Raw genomic sequence first — 19574 nt, forward strand, 5'->3', positions numbered from 1 at the left:
CCGCGCTACACATGCCTCCCCTTCCGCTGTGCTAAACAGCAAACGGCACGCCCACAAAAAGACTATTGGAAGAGTAACTGAAAATTGCACACTAGGCCTTTCTAGCACGGCTGGAAGGCTGGCGTCTCCATTTTCGAACTCCGTATCATATTTCCACAGCTTCTGTCACATCACCACACCGACGACGCTGAAATTATGCTTTAAATAGACGACTTTCTCCCGTTAGGGACCTGATTCTACCCCGACAGATTTGATTCTAACAAAAGAAGATGTGTAACAGGGGCTTGAACGAAGTCGTACCCCCAAAGTTGAACTTCCATCTCCAAAGAAGAAGCCTGCCCAGAAGGTCGCGAGTCGCGTTCTTGACAGATCTGCTGACTTAAATACAATGTCAAAGTCGGTCAGCCGCATGACCAATCCTCGACCTTCAAACTCAAGCAATGTGCATTCAATTTTCAGTAGGACTGTCTTGTCGCTCCGTATAGCCATCAAAGCAAATTTCTCCGACCAGGAGCTTGACATTGCTGTACCTTGTTAGCAAATTGACAACCAATATTGAAGGCGTATCTTCCGTACCTAGCCAGTCTTGTCAAGCTCGCGCTCATCAGGGCATTCAACACTTCCAAAGACGCAAAAGCGGAGAAGAATGGATTGTCGGCATTCGAGACGTCCAAAAGTCCCAAATTCAATTTTCGTACTTCCCGGGCGATACCAAACGAGGCTGGAGGAGAGAGGTAGGGTGGAAGTGCGAGTTCATTCGCGACAGCAGCTGAGAAATGGCACAACAAGGATGTAGTGGTTTGAGAGTTAAAACTCGTCGACTCGATGGCTTGCGAGAGCTTCGGTAGCCACTCGAGTTCCCTTTGTGCCGACGGTCCGTTCATGCCTCTTGTGCTCTGAACCATCAAGGCCATGCTTATTAGGATGGTCCGAATGTCGGCGATAATGCTTCTGTAGATAGATGCGGGAAACTTGCCGCCAAGTCGGGGATTGAATTTGGTGAAGTGGGTGTGCACACGCAGCAAAGCAAGCAGCCGCATTTCATCAGCAAACAGCTTGTCTTGCGCAACATTGAGAGCTCGCGACACAGGTGGATCTTCTTGGGGGGACCTCGTAATCCACAAATGTATCGTCGTATGTATGCAGCTGTAAAAATTGGCGAGAACGAAAAGGCTGCGGCCCAGGACCTTCCGCGCTTGCGAACCGGACGATAGGGGGTATGGGAATATGGTCCACACCAAAGCAATCGCACATCCGACGATGACACACGCCAGCTTGTACGTCCCAAACAGATAGATGGGGTAATATGGTTGTCCGCTGGACTCTGCTCGAGGGATCCCCAGCTTGTTCACCTGGGAAAACATCTGAGCTTGGCAATAAGTATGACAGTATCTAGGGAACCACCAACCTGAAGCTCGTAGGCAACGATAACGTTCAATGTTACGATGGATATGACGGACGGACCGAATAATTTGGGATATTTGACGTAGAAATAGTACTGCGAGAGTTAGTAAGCCCAAGAAGCTACAGATTTCGCAAGGATAAGACCAACTCCAAATATGTTTCCCAAGTATAGCAGAACGATCACGCCGACGGTGTGACCGATCACAATATACCATATTGTAAGTGATAGAGCAAGCGAGATGATGGTGCCGAGAATGCGGACAGCAAAGCTAAAGAGACTCGCACCACTAGTGGGACTCATCCCAATCACTATCACAATAAGCACCCATATAAGTCTTTGTTCGAAGAAGAAGGTCTGTGTCTGGCGTAGGTATGCAAGGATAGCCACCGAGAAAGAGGCGGCTGCTGCACGAAACCCAAAAGAACTCTGCTCGGATGCTAGGACGTGAGGAACGAAGCCGAGCACCGTTCCAGACCTTTCCCACAGATTGGTTGCTGGTAAGTGCTCCGGATTTCGGTGGTCTTTCGCCGTTTGCGAACTTGATTTATCGTCATCGTGCTTGGTCAAGGACCATAACACCCCTCGCGCGGTTGGGAGTATCATTCGGTTATACCGCATTCTCTGTGTAGTAACCCCGCTTTCGGCGAATCGAACGATGTCCACGCTCGCTTGCAGTAGAGCATGCGTAAGATGTTGCAGGAAGAGGAAAATCAAGGACTCCTCAGTATATCTCTCGTTGGGCAGAGAATCAAGTGTATCGGACTGAATGTGGGCTTCAGCATCACCTCGTGCTGGTGAAGCCGTCACCAACCTGTTCCGACATTGATCGTAGAAATCACGGACACTTCGTTCGAACTGAAGAGCGAAACTAGGATCTCCCGGCACGAGCTCCTCAGCCGGCTTCTCGATATCAGGTTGTTGATGCGCATGTGAGGTAACGGCCACCTGTCCCTCTCTTTCCGAACTCGCAATGCCCAGAACGACAAATGCATGTTGGATGCCTAGAGCTACGAATTCTGCTGATTTTGCCAACTCTTTGCCGAAGTTGGCCAAAAAGGATTTCCAGACTTCTTGCGGAAGTGATTCATCCTCTTGGACCCAGTTGTCTGATAGTTCTTTCAGAATGTCGGGAAGCATGCAAATACCGGCCGAAGGCAGCATCACGGCCTTGAGAAGCACGAAAATGCTGCGTAGGTCCGTGTTATCTAGCTTTCCCCATGCCATCTCCGATTCTGCAAGAATGAGATCGTTGGCCAATTTATCATGGATAGCAATGAGAGCGGCCATTGATCGATTCAGCTCTGATTGTTTCTCATTGGTGTCAGCTCCGTCGGTGGTCTTGCGCAGGGGATGTTGGTGATCATGTCGTTCACTGAACTGGACATCAACTCCGTTGTCCGATATTGTGGCTCCTTTTAAACCTGTAGGCCCTTCGGCAATTTGGATGTACGCTTTTTGAGCCTCGAAGACGTTGTCTATCACTTGAGCATAGGCGATGATATCTTTGAGAACATTGCACCTGCTTGAAATGGGAACGATCAGGAGGGAAATCCCAGTTGCGATCGAGAAGCCTAGCAAGAAAGCAATGAGGAGTTGTTTGATGAATCCAAGGCCTTGCTCTACTGTCGAAAATTGAACAGCATGAGTTAGGGCGACGCCTGGAAAGATGGAAAATGCAACCATGGGATCCTGCAACAGCACGGGATGGTAGGCTCGAAGCGTATTCGAAACCCTGAATTTTAGATCAGCTAGTCAGCTATGAAGTGGGCGGAAAACACACCACATCGCGAACAATAGCCAGGCAGCGGAGACTGCGCACGCATTGCTGTTGTAGGAGCCTTCCACATCACTAGCAGAAGTGGTGTATGCCCTTGCTTTGACAGCACTGAGCACGGCCAGACAGCAGATCGAGGCTGATGCACATGTGGAGAGTACGATGAAAAACATGATTTTCAAGAATTTGCCAGGTGGTAACAGACATTGTGACACAATTGCCATGATAGACGTAAGGTATCCAAGTGTCCCAGTGATGTTGGAAATGGCCACGCTCTGATAGCTACAGCAACCTCAGTAGCGGTTAAGTCGATCTCGGACGGATCATACATGGCAACAACAATGGTCGGAGGAAGGGCGCCTTTCATCATTTTCAACAAGGTCTCCACGTCCAGTCCAGCAAGCCTCCATATCCTCAGGCATTGCGACGAAAATGAATGCCTCATGACCCTGTACTTCTGTGTCTTGTAGAAGTATGCGTGAGTGCTTGGCAGGACACCGATCGAGAGGTCACCTAGGTAGGTATCCCGGCACGTTTTCACAACTTCCTTGGCCTTCAAGTTCTGGACACCGGTTCACGGATGACGAGGTTTCCACCTGCAAAAAGTCCCACCGAAATGCCTGCCGTTGTGGCGATTGGGCACTCGAGGCCGCCTACCTGGGTACCTTACTCCCTGTTGTAATACCAAAATTGAATTCCTTACCGATTTCAGCAATCGAGTAATATGACGTCCGTTTCATTTTACAACACTCCCTCTGGCTACTTGTGGTGTCATGGGCGGGGTAAAGGTGACGATTGGCTCTGACTTGGGCTACCTCATCTAAAGAAGACAGCCGAGAAGCAGCACGTCGAGGCATGCTTTTGCCGGTGCCCATCGCTCCATCTGCTGCGATCTGCCGCAATTTCCTGTCCTTGTACCCTATTCTGCCGAATCCCGCAGCGTTGCAGATAATATTGGCGAGGGCACATGTCTCGAGATGACGATGTCTTCCTTTCATTCGCAACCAACCTGCGTTACGTGTCTCGCTGCTGCTGTCATGCTGTCCTCCCGTATTCGCTCTCGCTGCCTCGTCAGGTGATTGCGATTGACGTGCGTTTGAGAGCAATAATCGTTAGGTATCTCATTAGGGTCACTCTTGGCTATTGTTGATTTCCCACAAAGGTCGAAGCGCATTGCATCCACACCGGTCGTCAGAGTCGGCTGGATTGTGGGAGCGAGAAAAAGACGGATGGTTCGCAGGGATCTCATCGAGTGTACCACACTTTTTGGGTTTGTCCTACGTTTCATGGTCGATGCCCGCCAAAAATCCTAAATACTGAAGTCTTCACTTGCTAGAAACCCTTTGCTGGTTCACTGACGGCGAAGATATGACATCGACAATTCCCAAAACAAAGCAACGTCTCGCGGTATCAGAAAGTGAACAATCCACTCTCTTCTTCCGGAATGGGTACACAATCAGGGCACTTATAGAAAGTCTTACCGTGATCCCGATTGCGATCTCGATCATTGAAAAGCCCGCATTCAAAAGCTCGAAACTCCCCTGCGCCGCTCCTGTCCCTAGTGTTGTACCATTGCTCGATGATGTGTGACTGTTCACTTTATTGGCGCTTTGCACGCCACTGATTAGTCCACCGTTCGCAGCAACGCTGCCCGGGACTTGTATGAAAATTGCGGGGTGCAGGAGTGCGGCGGCAAGACCATGCCTAAGTCTCGAAGAAAGGTTCGCAAGGATGCCGATGGTGAAGGCGCCTAGAGCTTGAGATATGGCGGTATTCAAAGAAAAGTACTGCCCGGAGAAGTGATTGACAACCCACCCAGCCAGGGTAACTAGCACCATGGCGGGCATCTTACGCCATGGGGCTTGGTTGACAATCGCCCATGCAACTGTGAAGGCAGGAACAAAACTGATTTGCCACCAGAAAGGCCAGGGCGACGAGCAGGTGAGAGCCGAGGTGGCGGACGAATCGAGAGCACCATAGATGGTAGTGCCGATTGTGATGCCGAAGGCGAGGAAGAGGGTAAATATGATGCCGTAGACCATGCGTACCGAGCCGGCAACGATATTTTTCGTTTGCAGTTCCAGGGCGCTGTTGGTGATGATGAAGCCAGGCAGGATCATCACTAAGGAAGCTTGGCAAAGGGCCGAGAAACAGAAGCTGTAGTCATTGGGAAGCTTGACAGAGCCGAGGCCGCGGGCGAAGAAGGAAACCAGGATGGTGGTGAAGATTTCGAAGATGTGTGCGTACAGTTCAGACCTGGCGGCCAAGACGAGCTCGGAGACGCCAAGGAGGGTGCCGAGAAGCAAAATCATGGGAAGGTCGATGGGTCGAGCGGAATAAGAGACTGGACCGATACACATCGATGCCAGCCCATAGACAATGACTCGAGACCATCGAGGGAACTGATCATTTGCTTTCAGGATCCCGTCCAGGCGTGTGATTGCCTGCTCAATCACTATCCTACCATGAATGATGTCTTTGTAGACAGCGTGAACGTCGTATAGCTTCGCCAGGTTCAGAGCTTGCTTACATCGCACTATGTGGACGTCGGTGGAGCGCCATCCTGAGTCGTTGAAGGAGATCATCACGCAGCCAGGTATGTAGAATGATTGTAGGCGCAGGCCGAGAACATCTGCAGTCCTTTGCATGTATTCCTCGAGGCGATGTGTAGGCGCCCCGTACATCATCAGGCCGCGACACACTTTGAGCAGATACAACTGTTGATGCTTGACATGATCTATGGGTTGATCATCCTGGAGCATCGAACTCGTGTAAGACGGGCCTGGTTGTCTAGAAGACATTCGTCCCAAGTCGTGCGTGGGTGGTGGCATCGGATTCGCATCAGGAGACATGGACGACAATCTCGAAGGCGAGACATCCCCACGACTCTCATCATTCGTGGCACTGGTGGGTAAGTGTCCTGCTGAAGCAACGGGCGTTGTTTTTGACACGTAGACACGTCGAGTAAGCATTTCACCGGCAGATCGGGTACCATTCTTCGCTTCATCTGGTCCATGCCTATCGTGAGTACGTTTCTCGCTCTGTGGATTGAAGCGATCTCGTAACATCACAGGGCACGAGTACCCCCAGACATCTGATTCAAGGCTCTTTGTAGGGATAATTCCGGGCGAGGTGTCCTTTCAACGAACTGCGTTGTTTCCAATTGAAATTACCGTAGCTTGAAAACCAGTTTGAGGTTGACGCCACCTCAACCACCACTGCGAAGCCCAAACTAAGACCAGATTGTCAAGGCCGGAGTGTTTTGTTGTGTTTGGAAGGTTCATATGGTCCCATAATAGACAAGTGCTAGCATTGAAAGGATGGGTGCGCACCAAGCTTGAGGTAACGGACAACCGCAGAAGAATGACGAAGTTCTCTGAAGGAGCTTAATCGAAGGATGTGCTGTTGGTTAAAGTTCATGTTAAAGCACTCTAACTTTGGTGGCGGTATGTTGACTTTGCCATCATGAGCACCAAGGGTATAATTATGAAATCTCAAGCCGATGTCTGCCGATACCCCTGCGCTGGCTTGAGCGTACATGTCCGAAGCTGCTTGTGGACTCGAGTGTGTCTGAACGTATTCACCCTATCTCCCGGAGACGCTGGTGTTAAGGTCTGGCTGGGGTTTCGGCGTATTAACAGTACACGAAACCTAAGCTAGAAGTACTGGGGCTCCTCAGCTCTAGCGGGGATTCAAATATTGAGCATGATATGTATGCTTGAAAGACTGGCGAGTAATGGCTATCCACCAATCCACATTCACAGAATCACAGTATAGGACAGTCGATAGCAGAAATCCCTTGGAGATTTCCTTAAGCAAGAAAGGGTGGAACTTCTCTTTGACACTCCGTATTATTGCTCGCTGACGACTGTCTTCCACTAGTGGTATCGGTAACTGCAAGCCCCAGGATCCCCCTGTAGACATTGGTCTATCTTAAACAACCTGTCTTGTGGTGGTGCTATTGTCCACCAGTGACCGAAGGTATAACATTGGCTCGAAAATGAGCCCACTCAATACTCCTCAAAGCCTTTATCTGGGTCATCGAAGTAACTCGCGGTGTCAATGCCAGGCGCTTCTCTGGTGGAAAACCCGTTGCCAAGGTACTGAAATCGATTCGGGGAGAAGGTCTGAATCTCAAAATCCTCGTATCGTGGACGGTCCAGCATGTGGAACCAATGAATACGGCTCCCCGGGTGCAAAGCGACAACGGGTCCGTCTATCTTGCCATTCTTGAACCACGACCGACAGGCCGTGCTCCAAGCAGTTCGCTTCATATAGGTCGTGACGTGGACGTTGTAGTCGTCCACGGCCGCCTTGGTGGGCGCTAGACTTCTGATACCCTGGGTCTGGGCCTTCTTCATCACATTGACCATGTATTTGGTCGCATGTTCGATGATGGGCAAGATGGAGCCATGGCCGGCAGGGGAGCTCGGGCCCAAGAACACTGTTTTGGTAAGAGCGAGTCAGAATGCCGATCAAAAGATGGAACACCAACGGTCGAGGGCCACGTACTAAAGTAATTTGGAAAATTGTTGACGGCCAGAGACAGGTAGCCCTCTGGCTTGTCTTTCCATTGGTCGGCCAACGACACACCTCCGCGACCGATCAAGGGGAATCGCGGGAAGAACGAGATGTCGAACCCGGTCGCACAGATAAAGACGTCCACCTTGATTATCTCACCAGTTTCTAGGACAATGCCTTCTTCGACCACCTTCTTGATGTGATCCGTGACCACTCTCACATTGGGCTGCGTGAGGGCTTCGAGGTAGCCGTTTCCTGGGGTAGGACGCCGACATCCGACGGCGAAATTGGGGATCAGGTGCTTGACCAGACGCGGGTCGTGGCCCAATTTGGTTTTCATCTCATTCATGGAGAACTGTCGCGCCTCTTCCTGCTCAGGGCTGTCCTTGATAATCTATGCCATCAGTGAGAACAATGATCTGAAGTCCACCGAGGTTCAACTCACGAATTTAAACCGGGTATTCAGCTCATGCTCAATATCTTTGCGATATTCGAGGTAGCTTTTTGGGTCGGCTCTAAAGTTCTGTTTCTGTTCCTCACTAACTGCCTAGTGTTAGACGGTAGACTTCGCTACGAGCTTGACCTGTTGACACTCACAGTGGAAATTGGATCCCCCGGGGCCTGCCTTACTCTGAGCGTAACCGGCCGTAATCCATGTCGGCGAGCGTATGAATGTCACCAGGTCCTTGACCTCTGAGCAGGACTAAAGTCAGCATTTCACGGGCGGCCGGACAAGCAATACTGGTGACCCCTTACCTGGCTGGATTGTCGGCACGATCTGGACCGCGGAAGATCCACATCCCAATACGGCGACTGTCTTGCCCTTCAAGTGAACATCCTTTGGCCAATTGGCACTATGAACCAGAGTCCCTTTGAATGAATGTAACCCCGGAATGTCGGGCCATTTCCAGTTGCTGTGTACAATGTCAACACTCTCATATTCCACTTTGGTTTTTTTTTTCTTCTTGGAAGCGGAGCTTACTTCAGGATCCCGGCTCCATTGATCAAGAAGTCACACCAATCATCCACAATCTGGCCAGTGGTCATATCTTCAATTTTGAGGAGCCATCTGCTGGTGTCCTCGTGCCAAACGGCTTCTGAGACTTTGTGGCGGAGCTTGATGTATTTGTACAGCTCGTACTTGGTCGCCAAAGACTTGAAGTAGCTCAAGATCTCTGGAGCAGCAGAGTAGCTATTTTACTCGGTTAGATGAGTGTTTTCGGTGGCATGGAGTGGGTGGGAGGCTCCATACAAAGTGCTCCAATCTGGATTTGGCTCCCAGGTAAATTGGTAGTTGTGGCTAGGAATATCACACGCGCAACCGGGGTATCTGCGTCATGTATGTCAGTCCGGAGCTGAGGGAAGCATGGATTCTCCTTGGCCAACCTGTTCTCGAACCATGTTCCACCAACATCTTCGTTTTTCTCGTAAACAATGTGCTCAACATTTTTCATGTGCGACTCAATTTGTCGAGCCATGTTCAACCCGCTGGCACCTGCTCCGATGGTGATTACTCGAAGCTTCCTGGGCTCGCCCAACGGCTTCTCCGTAACTTCGTAGTCGTGTGTGTCATTGTTTGCCAATCCATTCAGATGTGGCTCGGGATGATCTTGCACCAGGATACCCGGCGCCATCTTCAAGCAATGTAAATCACACGTACGTGCCAGATGGTGCGATAAGCCGTGTCGACAGAAGAGGAATAACGAACTTCAACATAATAAATACCATCGTGACTTGAACCGCACAGCTTCACAAGGCCGCCTGGATATATCTGCCATAATCCTTGGTAGCCACCCGCCCCCAATGTAGATGCAGCTCGGCCTTGATTGCTGGGGACATGTCTCCAAGCCATCTCCACGCTGTTAGCTGCGCCGTCTCCACAACTAAAGATTACTCCTGAGCCTTCAAGTTTCAACCGCAGGGTTGGAGACAATTGCATGATTCAACGTAAGGGCCCGCGGCCTTTGCCGGTGATTGTTGAAATAAGAAACCGTTGAGCAGCTAGGCTAACAGGTCTAGACGTTTGGAGAAGATGTAGATATGATTTTTAGGCCATGTGGCGAGGTCCTAGAGACTCGAACTTATTATGCTACATTCGATGGAGTGTACGCGCTCTCCATTGACTCGGCATAGATAGTAAGGCTAGCCCCAATGATGTTGACCACCTCAAAAACATGGTTCCCTTTGAATATTTCTGCCCACATCCTGGCTACGGCCGTTGCAAGTCGTCGGATCTGGTATTTTTGATCTGACATGTTGGTAATGCCAATCGCCCCTATCCAATCATCTCCAAATAATCCGGTTTCTGAAAGCAAACCTTGGATCATCTGGACCAAGCGCAACTCATCCTTGTCCAGTGGTTGCGCTGTCGAGGTGATTGCTAGCTGTTCTAGCCACTTGCTTAGAAAGATAGCGCACTCGAGATTTGACAAAGAGTGCTGCACGCTCCAGGAGAGTGCCTGGCTCCTCGCGACGAAGTTGATGCCCATTCGAACTGGGATGGACAATGCATGAGCGGCCTGCAGGGCAGGGCCTATAAGCCCTGGACTCCGCTCTAGGGGAGGGCCGCCATTGAAAGCAGATGCAATCAGGTGCATGTCTCTGCTGGCTAGGTTCCGACAGGGCCCAAGGTCGGCATATAGCCTAATCCACGCCAGTCGTAGCAAGGCAGTTGAGTTGAACGCAATTGGGCCCGAAGAAGATGATGGATCGATGCTGGATTCTGGAGACCTCTCCCAGCAGGTTTGCCAGCAGAGAAGAGCTCGGCTGATGTCCGCGATATCGTAAGAATTCAGACGCCTATTCTTTGAGCCCCCTTACAAGGTTTGTTGGCGCAGGAAGATGTGCTGGAGAAGTGCCAGGATTAGGATGTAGTTGTCCAAAGGCGACAGAGCTGCGTTGATCGCTTGATTGGGGTTGGACTGAAACAGCGCGTCGAAACTGTCTTGGAAAGGTCTTTCCTTGACCACGGAAGAGTGGCGGCGGACCTCTTCCCACTCCTCCGATGACTTTGCATTCCACTCACTCGCCGATGCTGGAAGATGGCAGTCGACTTCCGAGGTGAGCATCATTGGCGGTGTGTGGTAAGCAGTGGACAACAATTGCAGCATAGAATAGATCATGAGCTTCATGCGCTTTCCGCTCTCGATGCGAACCCATGCATGCCATCCCGATTCTGTTGATGTGGGGGCTTCCGGGCCCTCGAGGCGCGCAAACCCATCATCTCTGGCAAGTGTCGCTGCCAGGCTCTGCAGGGACATTGCCTCGCGGACTAATTGTTTAGGTCCCCAGGCACCCATGATAAGGAGACCGATCACCGCTTGTGCCGTCTGCAACACTTGCCCGATGGAATCATCGTCCTGGGTCGATCCTGAGGTATACCCATTCCCCTGTGCGTCCGCGTATTCGGAAATCCGAGATGGGCCTTCCATGCCGTCCGGCGGTGTTGAATTTATCGTCGGGCGAGACATCCCGGACGACGATGGGTCAGATAGCAATTGCCGAACCGTGTCCCTTTCGCGCCGATGCAACTGCTCTATGATAACCGCCTTTGCTGCGTAGAATAACATTGGACTCGCGTGGCTCTCGAAACGAAATTGTGACCCGATTGCGGCCATTGACAGTATGAGTTCTGGAGCTGCCCTAGTCACGGAAAAGGTCGGAATGTGCAGGCAAGGGACATGTACGTGCAGACCCTTGATGCACCCTTCCAGGTACCGAGACACCGTATGTCTTGATGGGAGCTTGAAGTCTTTCGGAAACACATCAGAGAAGGCCTCAATCTTGGCCTGGATGTGCCGATACTCGGCCTCCGATATCTTCCAGACAGGGCGTGGCAATGAAGTAAGCGCGGACTTTGGCGGCTTGGGAATTTGGTCTCTGGGTTCAAAATGCGGGTTGGGAAGCGGGGAGCCAAACCGAGAGAAAGATGTATCTTGCTCTCCGCCAGCATGCGTGCCGCCAGTGGTAGAATCGCATCTGGGTTGAGATCCTGCCGTGTCCACCATCAGTGTGTTCTGGGAAGTCTGACCTTGTGTTTGATCTGCACCATAGGTTGGGATCTGAAGGAACGGCTCAGCGGAGAGTTCTGGTGGGATGAACGTTGAGAAATCTGTCATGTCCAAGAACGAGTCAAACGCATCAAAGCGGCCATACAGGTCGTGAGGCTCAACGCTCAGATTGCTCTGGCCCAACTGATATGAATCAGTGGCCATCGTTCTATCGTCACTCATCATTCGAGCAGGGATTTCCACTGCCGAAGCAGTGTTGCCATGAAGCGGCATCTCTGCATTATCATCGTTTGATCGAAAGCCGAGCTCGGGATGAAGCGGTTGCAGTTGGGTACCATCCTGTCGAGGGCGTACCTCGACGTGGGATGTGGGTCGCGCCTGGTGGCATTGATCTGTGACTGTCTGGAATGACACTGCATCATGGAACGATATCTCAGAATTCTTAAGTTGATTGTTGGCCTCATTGACCGCGATTTGATCAACTCGCGCCGGCGATGGAGATACATAGTATCCACAGGCCTGGCCACCGTGTGCAGCTTTCTCGTGGCGCCGTTGGAGGTCTCTACATATGTTGTGGTCAGTTCTGATATATCAACAGGGGCGTGTTTCCTCAAGACGAAAATTTCACCTTCTGCTGAACGACTTGCCGCATGGGCACCTGAAGGGGGTCTCCTTCGTGTGTGTCCGTTCATGTCGTTGGACATGCTCCAAGCGTCGAAAATGCCTGTTACAGAACCTGCATGGGAGTGACTTTTGCGTGGCTGAGGACTTTAAGGACGTCTTCTCCATTTCGGGCGTGTCCCTCAAGTATCTCCCATAATACTGCGTTAGCTGGCTCAGAAAAGTTGCAAAGCACAGTAGGAATTTCTCCACAAGGGCGAGAGCTTGAAATTGGAGAGGAGGTGAAAAGGTGTGGAGAGAAACGAGGAATGATGGAGAGGAGGTTTGGGGGGAACCCCAGCTTTTATTGTCCCGAGGATGACAGTTCGCATTAGTGAGGATAGGTAAATTCCACGATTGTACATTTTCTCTCGGGGCCACTGAACCACCCACTAGTATTGGTTGCAGGTTAAGCTATGTACCTAGGTACCTGTGGACCAGCGCGGCGTTGACTTTTTCCTCTTCCATTTCTCCCACCAACATCCTGGACAATCTTCACTGGGCAATCCTTTGCAGCGCGTGGCGAGATTGCCTCTCCCATACTAATATGTGAATCTGAATGTGGGATTCTCTTCAATGACCTTCTCCCCTTTGTCCGCTTGGCGATTGGCCCATGTAAAGTAGAAGAAGTTCTTCACGACCAACGACATACTCAAAATCTGCTAGACCGTCAATGCTCCTCGATAGGGAAAAATGGGTGATCGCTCGGTATACATACCTGGAAAGACAGGCAAATGATGAGAGCGGGTTGATAATTGGGCGCATCTTGCGCACGAAAGATGTTTCCTGCAATTATGCCACCGAATCCTCCACCCGTGGTCATCAACGCTGCGCACAGGGCACGTTTAGTTTGGCCGACTTGAATTAACAGTTAGCGAGAGTGCCTAGCATCGAGTGAGCATGAAGTTTCCAGGTTCTACGCACCAACGTTGTTGTGTTGATAGGCAAAGTTAGTTGGGATGTTGCCGGTGATTCCCATGACGCCCAAGAACACCCCGCCGTACCTAACTTCGGGCTTGGCCACGAATCCAGTCCTAGGAGTAATTGTTAGTAGAAAGTCGTAAAATGCGCCCGGTATCCAAAGGACAAACTGACATTGAGACTCCGATGATATAGAGAGACGAGTTGAAGATCATCATCGGCCCTCTGACTTTCATCCTATCACACAACCATGCGCAGAAGAGAATCCACTGTTCACTGTAAGTTGACGTCCTGTCACACCATGTCCATGATCGTACCGGAGCTGCAACCGCATATGGAGGGAAAGTGAAGAGTTGAGCCTTGGAAGTTGAGTATCCGAGTCCTTTTTGCAAGATGGCGGGCAGGAAGTAGGCGAAAGCATATAGGGCAACATTCTTCATGAGTGTCAGTAGAAACGAACCCGGTTCTCTTTGCAAAGAGACTTACATTGAGCATGACATGCGCAGAGAACTCCCACACTTTCCAGTCTCGAGCACATCTCAACATGGCCCTAAACGTAACTTTCTCCACGGTGCTGTCTCCTCTATCCTGTTCAATACGAGCGTGCATCAGGTTGGACTCTGTGGCGGTCAAGAAAGGTGGCATTCGCAAAAAGTTTCTCCTCGTAGCTGCACCCAAAAGTCAACGTCCCCATACCCTCTCGGCAGACCAAAAACACGAGTCCAAAACTCACCTCTGTCAGGGAGGTCAACCAGAGTGAAGTATGCGACAATCGCACAGAAGCACGTGGCAATTCCTTCCTACAACTGATGTCAGAAAACGACAACATCGCACTCAAAACCATCAGAGGTATCGGGATAGTCTTACAATGATGAATATCCATCTCCATCCGGCGATCCCGCTGAGACCGTCCATGTTTTCAATACCAAATGCAAGAAGGCCGGAGAGTCCAGTCGACGCGATTCCCTTGATCAGTTAGGAATATTTGATCCATAACCACCAGTTCAATCACTTACGACCACATAAAAGCAAGCCAACCTATGACCAGTGTTAGTTATGTCAATCTGAAGGAGTTCGCTGAATGCGACGCTACCTTTTGTGAGCTTCATATCGAGTGTACCACAGCGAGATCACTGTGTCTTCATCAGAAACTTTCCCAGGAACGGGGTCGCGGTACGGAAATCTTACAAAAAATCGCACTGGGAATGAGACCGCCCTCGAGAAATCCGAGGATGATTCTGCAGACTGTTTCAAATGAGCTTTTGCCGTGACCAAATAAAATGGGACTGACCTAGAAGTGGTACCCAGCTATGACAGAAGCCTTGAGCAATTGTCACAATCCTAGATATGGTGGTTAAACAAGAGGAATTCTCATGGCAGTCATTGGATTTAGCCCTACCCCCAAGCTCTTTGGTTCCAGAGTTAGCGAACTGCACGGCAAATCAGAACCGCCACCAACATGGAAGGCTTACAACACAATCGATGGTATCCATATGATCGCTCCAATCTTTCGAACAATGAACGAGGCCGGAGCATCGATAAGAATGTAACCAATGAAGAACTTGAACAATACTGTCAGTCTCAACGAAACGAGAATTGGGGTGGCACAGGAAGATGCTCATACTATCATGGTCAACACCGAGTAGCGATTTGTTCCTGTGAGTCCGAGGTCATCGCTCATCCCTGCAATGTTGGCCTACAGCCAAAGCTGTCAGCGGATTATACTGCAGGTACTGCAAGGTCATCCAGCTTACATTGGCCAGGTTTCCGCGGTCAATAAAGGCCCAAAGATAAAGCACCGAGAGCGTCAACACCAGGCGAAGGTCTAGCTTGCGAAGGATCCTTTTGATTTCTTTGTCTTGATTTCCCAGCTGAACGGCCAGTAGTTCGTTTTCATACTGGTCGTCGAGAACGATTGGGACCTGCGTGTCGGGACCTTTGTTCTCAAGATGGACGGCTTTGGTATCTGAGGAGCCCATGTTTGGCGAGGATTCTGACGAGAACTTTACACAGAAAGATGTTCGCTTCTCCCCCAGAAAGGCGGACCAGGCAGATACATATATCAGATTACTTGGGCGGCGTTGAGACCTGCCAAATATGCTTCTGCCGAGCCGTCTCGCGAGAACAGCTTTCCACCACTGAGCACCAGCAAACACACATCTCCTAAACATAAGCGAGCAACTCCACATAGTGCAAATGTTCAGGCATGGGTAGTTCTCCAAAGCACCAAAAAGCCGCGTGGAGATTATTCTCCTCGTCGTCCTTGATTCGCCAGAATCTCCAGGGCGCTGTCTTTCGCTGTGGAGGAAAAACTGGGGTAAACCCGGGGTACTTGAACCGACCCTTTTTCAGAAGCTGACATTGATTCGATTCAATCTCCAAGCACGAAAACCAACACAGCGGTAAGACATGAGGGTGACAATCGAAAAGGCCCAGCAGCTAGCGAGCCAAGCACTCTTGAAGATCGGGTTTAGCGAGGAAGATACAACCATCGTTTCTGACCACCTCATTGACAGCGAACTCCGTGGCTATGGAATCGCAGGGCTCGCAAGGATTCTGAGCATTGCCGACAGGCTCAATGGACAGACGCCCAGGCATCAAGTTCAAGTTACTACCGAATCACCAACGTCAGCTCAACTTGATGGCAAGGACACGCTCGGGTATCTAGTCGCTCACCAAGCAACCTCCATGGCAATTGCCAAGGCAAAGACCCAAGGCATTTCAGCCATCGGGGCCAGCAATACCTACTACACTGGCATGCTCTCTTACTATGCCGAGATGGCTGCTGCGGCAGATTTGGTCACCATTATCGCCTCTCACTGCACCCCATGGGTGGCCCCGGAGGGCACATACAAGCCTTTACTGGGGACGAATCCTTTTTGCATTGGTTTTCCCAGCCCTGACGTGCCAATCATCTACGACATTGGTACATCAAGGATAATCCATGCTCAAGTTATGCTTGCCATGCGGAAAAACGAACAGCTCCCCCCGGATACTGCCTTTGATGAGAACGGCGAGATGACCACAGATCCAGAAAAGGCTCTCAAGGGTGCTCTGGCGGTTTGGGGAGGAGCTAAAGGCAGCGGATTGGCAATCGCGGTCCAGCTATTAGGCATCCTCGCCGGAGCTCCTGCATTGCCACCAAATTTGGAGGATTTCGGGTTTTTCATCGTTGCCATTGATCCAGCAAAATTCAGGCCAGTGTCTGATTTTAAATCCGAGGTTGGCAAGCTCGTTAATGCGTTCCACTCGGCTCCCACACTGGCGGGGAAAGACGCTCTCAGGTTGCCATTCGAACGGTCAAACAAACGTCGCTCTCAGATTCGAGCTGCGGGGTATCTGGACGTGGATGACATCGTGATTGAGCGGTTGGAAACTTTGGTGAAACAGTAGTCCACAGAAATCTTTTGACGCCAATCTCTACAAACAAGTATCGAAACCGAATATCATTAAATTGGCAACGTGAATGGTGATGAGCAGCGTAGGTAGTGCCAGGTATTCTGCCAAGCTCGTTTATCATCGATCAGGAACTACCATTCCGGGCTTGGGTCGCGTTATCAAGATTTGTTCGTGCAAGCTCAAAGGGAATGGTGGAGTTTGATAAGTGGCGCCTTGTTAGTTGAAGTACACAGAACGCCGAGTTCTTTTGCTGACTTTTTGAGTATACTGTGCGCAATCGACGAGAGAATGCTTTGTCTTTTGAGCTTAAGTCGATGAATGCCTGGGCCGCTGAGCCTCTTACCCTGGACCATAATATATAATGTAGATCCGCGAAACAAGAAGTCTCTGCTCTTCCAAACTTGCGCCTCCCATTATCCGATCAACGTGTTTCCCAGGTCTTTGCCATCATTCTCAGCAAACAATTTATAGATACTGCGACACTCTTTTCCACGGCATTTGGGATGGTTGACGGCTCTTTCGTATATGTCTTTCATGACATTCCCCATAACATGTTTTGCCCCTACAGCGTCCATGAGTTGAACAGCCATGTCCATAACGTGCTTGGCACCTTCTGTCGGGAAGCCGCCTTCAAAGTCCCGTGAGGCAGGTGAGCTTTCCTGGACGCCCTTGACAGGGTTCATGTGAAGCGAGTTCCAGCACATACCGCTGCTGCGATTGATGGCGTCTACATTGAGAGGTTTTGGTCAGTAATCATGCGTTATAGTCTCCTGAGCATACGAAGGGGCAGATCTGATAGCGAAATGCCTTGAGCAGATGACATACCTGCTAAGATCTTAGGGTCTAATCCATATCGGACCCCTGTGTTCATCCCTGGACAAGATGTGTCAGTGATTAAAGCTGCATTCGATTAGGCGTGAGCAATGTCATGTCTGCCTCGAATCCGACGTACCTTCACAGAGCGCCACATACGACACATTCGCGATGTAGTTATTAATTTGCTTTGTCGCGAGTCCAGCACCTGGAGGTCCGCAGAAGAAGATATTTTCCTCCTTACCCATGGAAGCGAGGACAGGCTTTGCTCGTTCAAATAGCTCCTTGTCTCCGCCAACCATGATAGTCAGGTTCCCTTGATACGCTGCTGGTATGCCTCCAGACACAGGAGCATCTATAAAATGACCAAGTCCAGAGTCTTCAACTTTCTTCCGGACATAGTTTGACGTGTCGACTTCGATGGTTGACGTTTCAATGAAGAGCTTGGATTTGTTGGATGCTCCAGCAGAATCTATGCTCAACAAACCCGTGGATGGATCGGTGAACACGTTCTTTACGATATCGCTCGTAGGGAGGCTAGTAATCACTATATCCTGTGGTCGCATAACTAGCGTATGAGCACAATGTCTTCAGGTGAATGCCGCATGTAGACCGGGATCCTACTCACACAGTTCTCTGCAATGATTTTCGGAGACTCTGCGACTTGAACCGGTCTAGTCACAGAAGAAACGAATTCATCTCTTCGCTGATGGTTGACGTCGCATACAAGCAACTTTGCTTCCTCGGGCATGGATTCCCTCAGGTTCTTGGCCATGCCAAATCCCATATTCCCGAGACCAATAAATCCATAGACAACGCCCGGCATCACAGAAGATGAGCCGCTGCTTTGCTTGTTCTCCGTCATCTTTTTGGGAGCACTCGATCAACCTTGAAATCAATTGCAAGGGTTATTGTTGAAGAAGGGCTCGGCTGTTCGGGGTGGGCAATATCCGGGGCAAGATTATAATCTGAGCGGGACATTAAGGTCCTTTCCCCACTATCGAAGCCCCAAGGTTCTCCTTCTTAGGTACGTTGGGGAAATTTAGCGGAGCATTACATCCATGGAGACAGCCTCCACGATGCCCGAGATGGAGGAAGAATAGAAACGCTCTGGCTTTCTCGTTTATTTAAGCGCAGGCATTGCTAGGTAACTTAAGTTTGATTCCGTAATAATGGTCAGATAGCCATGGCTGAGAGCAACAAACCAAGCAAGTCATTCCAGGAAGGCGAGCTTGTCCGGCGAGCCGTTCTCGGCGACGACTATGTGGACAAAGCTTTGGAAAAGGGACAATCCGAATTCACCAAACCACTACAACAGTTCATCACTGAGTATGCATGGGGCACAGTGTGGACAAGACCAGAACTGGAGCGTAAATACCGAAGTCTCATAAGTATGTGATCCACCCACATTAGGGATAGTTTTGTATCACAAAATCTGCTCAAGCTAACAAACCTTTGACTCAATAGATCTAGGGTTCCTGATCGCACTCAAAAGCTGGGCAGAACTAAAGCTTCATACGAAAGGCGCTATACGGAACGGGATCTCAGTTGTTGAAATCAGAGAAATTGTCATGCAGTCAATGATTTACTGCGGTGTGCCAACCGGCGTCGAGGCTATGAGACAGACGGAAGTCGCTATCAAGGAGATGGCTGAAGCAGGGGAATGTGAGCCGCTCAAGTCATGATCGCCGCGATTTCATAGAGGAGATAATTGTAGCTATCTTAGTCAGAACTGTGCAAAGAGCTACCTACATTTATGCAAGTTGACTCCTATTAACACGCACTCCCAAATTCTCCAGGAGGCTGCATTGTAAGACATGCTGTGTAGGATTGAGGATGTGTATAGCCGTATATGCTATTCTTGCGTCCAATCTCAATGAAGTCGATATCGAAAGGAAACATGCGACAGGACACATGAAGGTTGTCATGATTGGCCCTCAATACCGATTCATTTATACTGTAGATTCACCCTTGGATATGTCTTAGCTACCTCGATACATCCAATTGGGAAAGAACCGGGCCTGGGTTTAGGGTTTAGGGTTTAGGGTTTAGGGTTTAGGGTTTAGGGTTT

General features: G+C 50.2%; 8 protein-coding genes across 9 annotated transcripts; 2 read left to right on the forward strand and 6 right to left on the reverse strand.

Annotated features, from left to right (window-relative positions):
- Nucleotides 1-448: 448 nt before the first annotated feature.
- On the reverse strand, nucleotides 449-6031 carry HMPREF1120_04338 (uncharacterized protein; the record flags this gene model as incomplete). The annotated part of the gene is made up of 7 exons (XM_009158462.1): nucleotides 449-524; nucleotides 577-1352; nucleotides 1409-1498; nucleotides 1553-3137; nucleotides 3186-3461; nucleotides 3509-3741; nucleotides 4661-6031. 7 exons carry the CDS (start codon nucleotides 6029-6031, stop codon nucleotides 449-451), a joined length of 4407 nt encoding a protein of 1468 aa, XP_009156710.1.
- An 815-nt stretch (nucleotides 6032-6846) lies between these two features.
- HMPREF1120_04339 (cyclohexanone monooxygenase) lies at nucleotides 6847-9561 on the reverse strand. The gene is made up of 8 exons (XM_009158463.1): nucleotides 9087-9561; nucleotides 8953-9030; nucleotides 8683-8892; nucleotides 8457-8614; nucleotides 8298-8393; nucleotides 8146-8243; nucleotides 7692-8094; nucleotides 6847-7623 (listed from the first exon to the last, which is right to left on the reverse strand). The coding sequence occupies exons 1-8, from the start codon at nucleotides 9332-9334 to the stop codon at nucleotides 7190-7192; spliced, it is 1725 nt and encodes a 574-aa protein (XP_009156711.1). The 5' UTR covers nucleotides 9335-9561; the 3' UTR covers nucleotides 6847-7189.
- A 223-nt stretch (nucleotides 9562-9784) lies between these two features.
- On the reverse strand, nucleotides 9785-10297 carry HMPREF1120_04340 (uncharacterized protein; the record flags this gene model as incomplete). Its single annotated transcript, XM_009158464.1, has 1 exon — nucleotides 9785-10297. The coding sequence occupies one exon, from the start codon at nucleotides 10295-10297 to the stop codon at nucleotides 9785-9787; it is 513 nt and encodes a 170-aa protein (XP_009156712.1).
- Nucleotides 10298-10516: 219 nt separating this feature from the next.
- Nucleotides 10517-12499, reverse strand: HMPREF1120_04341 (zinc finger protein ADR1; the record flags this gene model as incomplete). The annotated part of the gene is made up of 2 exons (XM_009158465.1): nucleotides 10517-12272; nucleotides 12339-12499. 2 exons carry the CDS (start codon nucleotides 12497-12499, stop codon nucleotides 10517-10519), a joined length of 1917 nt encoding a protein of 638 aa, XP_009156713.1.
- A 144-nt stretch (nucleotides 12500-12643) lies between these two features.
- HMPREF1120_04342 (retrograde regulation protein 2) lies at nucleotides 12644-15464 on the reverse strand (the record flags this gene model as incomplete). The annotated part of the gene is made up of 16 exons (XM_009158466.1): nucleotides 12644-13029; nucleotides 13089-13228; nucleotides 13295-13404; nucleotides 13466-13560; nucleotides 13609-13725; nucleotides 13778-13959; nucleotides 14025-14091; nucleotides 14159-14257; nucleotides 14308-14329; nucleotides 14385-14424; nucleotides 14480-14536; nucleotides 14583-14632; nucleotides 14691-14699; nucleotides 14764-14852; nucleotides 14916-14987; nucleotides 15046-15464. Coding segments are annotated over 16 exons (1685 nt in total), but the record flags the coding sequence as incomplete, so codon positions are not given.
- Nucleotides 15465-15614: 150 nt separating this feature from the next.
- On the forward strand, nucleotides 15615-17090 carry HMPREF1120_04343 (uncharacterized protein). Its single transcript, XM_009158467.1, has one exon. The coding sequence runs from the start codon at nucleotides 15701-15703 to the stop codon at nucleotides 16682-16684; it is 984 nt and encodes a 327-aa protein (XP_009156715.1). The 5' UTR covers nucleotides 15615-15700; the 3' UTR covers nucleotides 16685-17090.
- Nucleotides 16094-18474, reverse strand: HMPREF1120_04344. Of its 2 annotated transcripts, none has more exons than XM_009158469.1 (4): nucleotides 18132-18474; nucleotides 17643-18057; nucleotides 17516-17563; nucleotides 16094-17417 (listed from the first exon to the last, which is right to left on the reverse strand). In XM_009158469.1, the coding sequence occupies exons 1-4, from the start codon at nucleotides 18366-18368 to the stop codon at nucleotides 17104-17106; spliced, it is 1014 nt and encodes a 337-aa protein (XP_009156717.1). In that variant the 5' UTR covers nucleotides 18369-18474; the 3' UTR covers nucleotides 16094-17103. The 2 variants fall into 2 exon arrangements, with proteins under 2 accessions (XP_009156717.1, XP_009156716.1); XM_009158468.1 differs by having other exon boundaries at nucleotides 17516-17590.
- Nucleotides 18475-18570: 96 nt separating this feature from the next.
- HMPREF1120_04345 (4-carboxymuconolactone decarboxylase) lies at nucleotides 18571-19311 on the forward strand. Its single transcript, XM_009158470.1, has 2 exons — nucleotides 18571-18894; nucleotides 18971-19311. The coding sequence occupies exons 1-2, from the start codon at nucleotides 18690-18692 to the stop codon at nucleotides 19186-19188; spliced, it is 423 nt and encodes a 140-aa protein (XP_009156718.1). The 5' UTR covers nucleotides 18571-18689; the 3' UTR covers nucleotides 19189-19311.
- The last annotated feature ends 263 nt before the right edge of the window (nucleotides 19312-19574 follow it).

This window comes from Exophiala dermatitidis, assembly GCF_000230625.1.
Source record: "Exophiala dermatitidis NIH/UT8656 unplaced genomic scaffold supercont1.3, whole genome shotgun sequence".
NCBI lineage: Eukaryota > Fungi > Ascomycota > Eurotiomycetes > Chaetothyriales > Herpotrichiellaceae > Exophiala > Exophiala dermatitidis.

What these genes read in the sequence shown, in the direction of transcription:
- HMPREF1120_04339 (XM_009158463.1), bottom strand. Translation starts at nt 9,334, where the DNA reads ATGGCGCCGGGTATCCTGGTGCAAGATCATCCCGAGCCACATCTGAAT. An exon ending in AATGGAGCCGGGATCCTGAA is followed by an intron (nt 8,615 to 8,682) that starts GTAAGCTCCGCT and finishes CATTGTACACAG; the next exon opens with CAACTGGAAATGGCCCGACA. An exon ending in TGAATACCCGGTTTAAATTC is followed by an intron (nt 8,095 to 8,145) that starts GTGAGTTGAACC and finishes CTGATGGCATAG; the next exon opens with ATTATCAAGGACAGCCCTGA.
- HMPREF1120_04343 (XM_009158467.1), top strand. Translation starts at nt 15,701, where the DNA reads ATGAGGGTGACAATCGAAAAGGCCCAGCAGCTAGCGAGCCAAGCACTC.
- HMPREF1120_04344 (XM_009158468.1), bottom strand. Translation starts at nt 18,368, where the DNA reads ATGACGGAGAACAAGCAAAGCAGCGGCTCATCTTCTGTGATGCCGGGC. An exon ending in AAATCATTGCAGAGAACTGT is followed by an intron (nt 18,058 to 18,131) that starts GTGAGTAGGATC and finishes ATGCGACCACAG; the next exon opens with GATATAGTGATTACTAGCCT. An exon ending in AGACCCTAAGATCTTAGCAG is followed by an intron (nt 17,418 to 17,515) that starts GTATGTCATCTG and finishes CTCTCAATGTAG; the next exon opens with ACGCCATCAATCGCAGCAGC.
- HMPREF1120_04345 (XM_009158470.1), top strand. Translation starts at nt 18,690, where the DNA reads ATGGCTGAGAGCAACAAACCAAGCAAGTCATTCCAGGAAGGCGAGCTT. An exon ending in TAAATACCGAAGTCTCATAA is followed by an intron (nt 18,895 to 18,970) that starts GTATGTGATCCA and finishes TTGACTCAATAG; the next exon opens with ATCTAGGGTTCCTGATCGCA.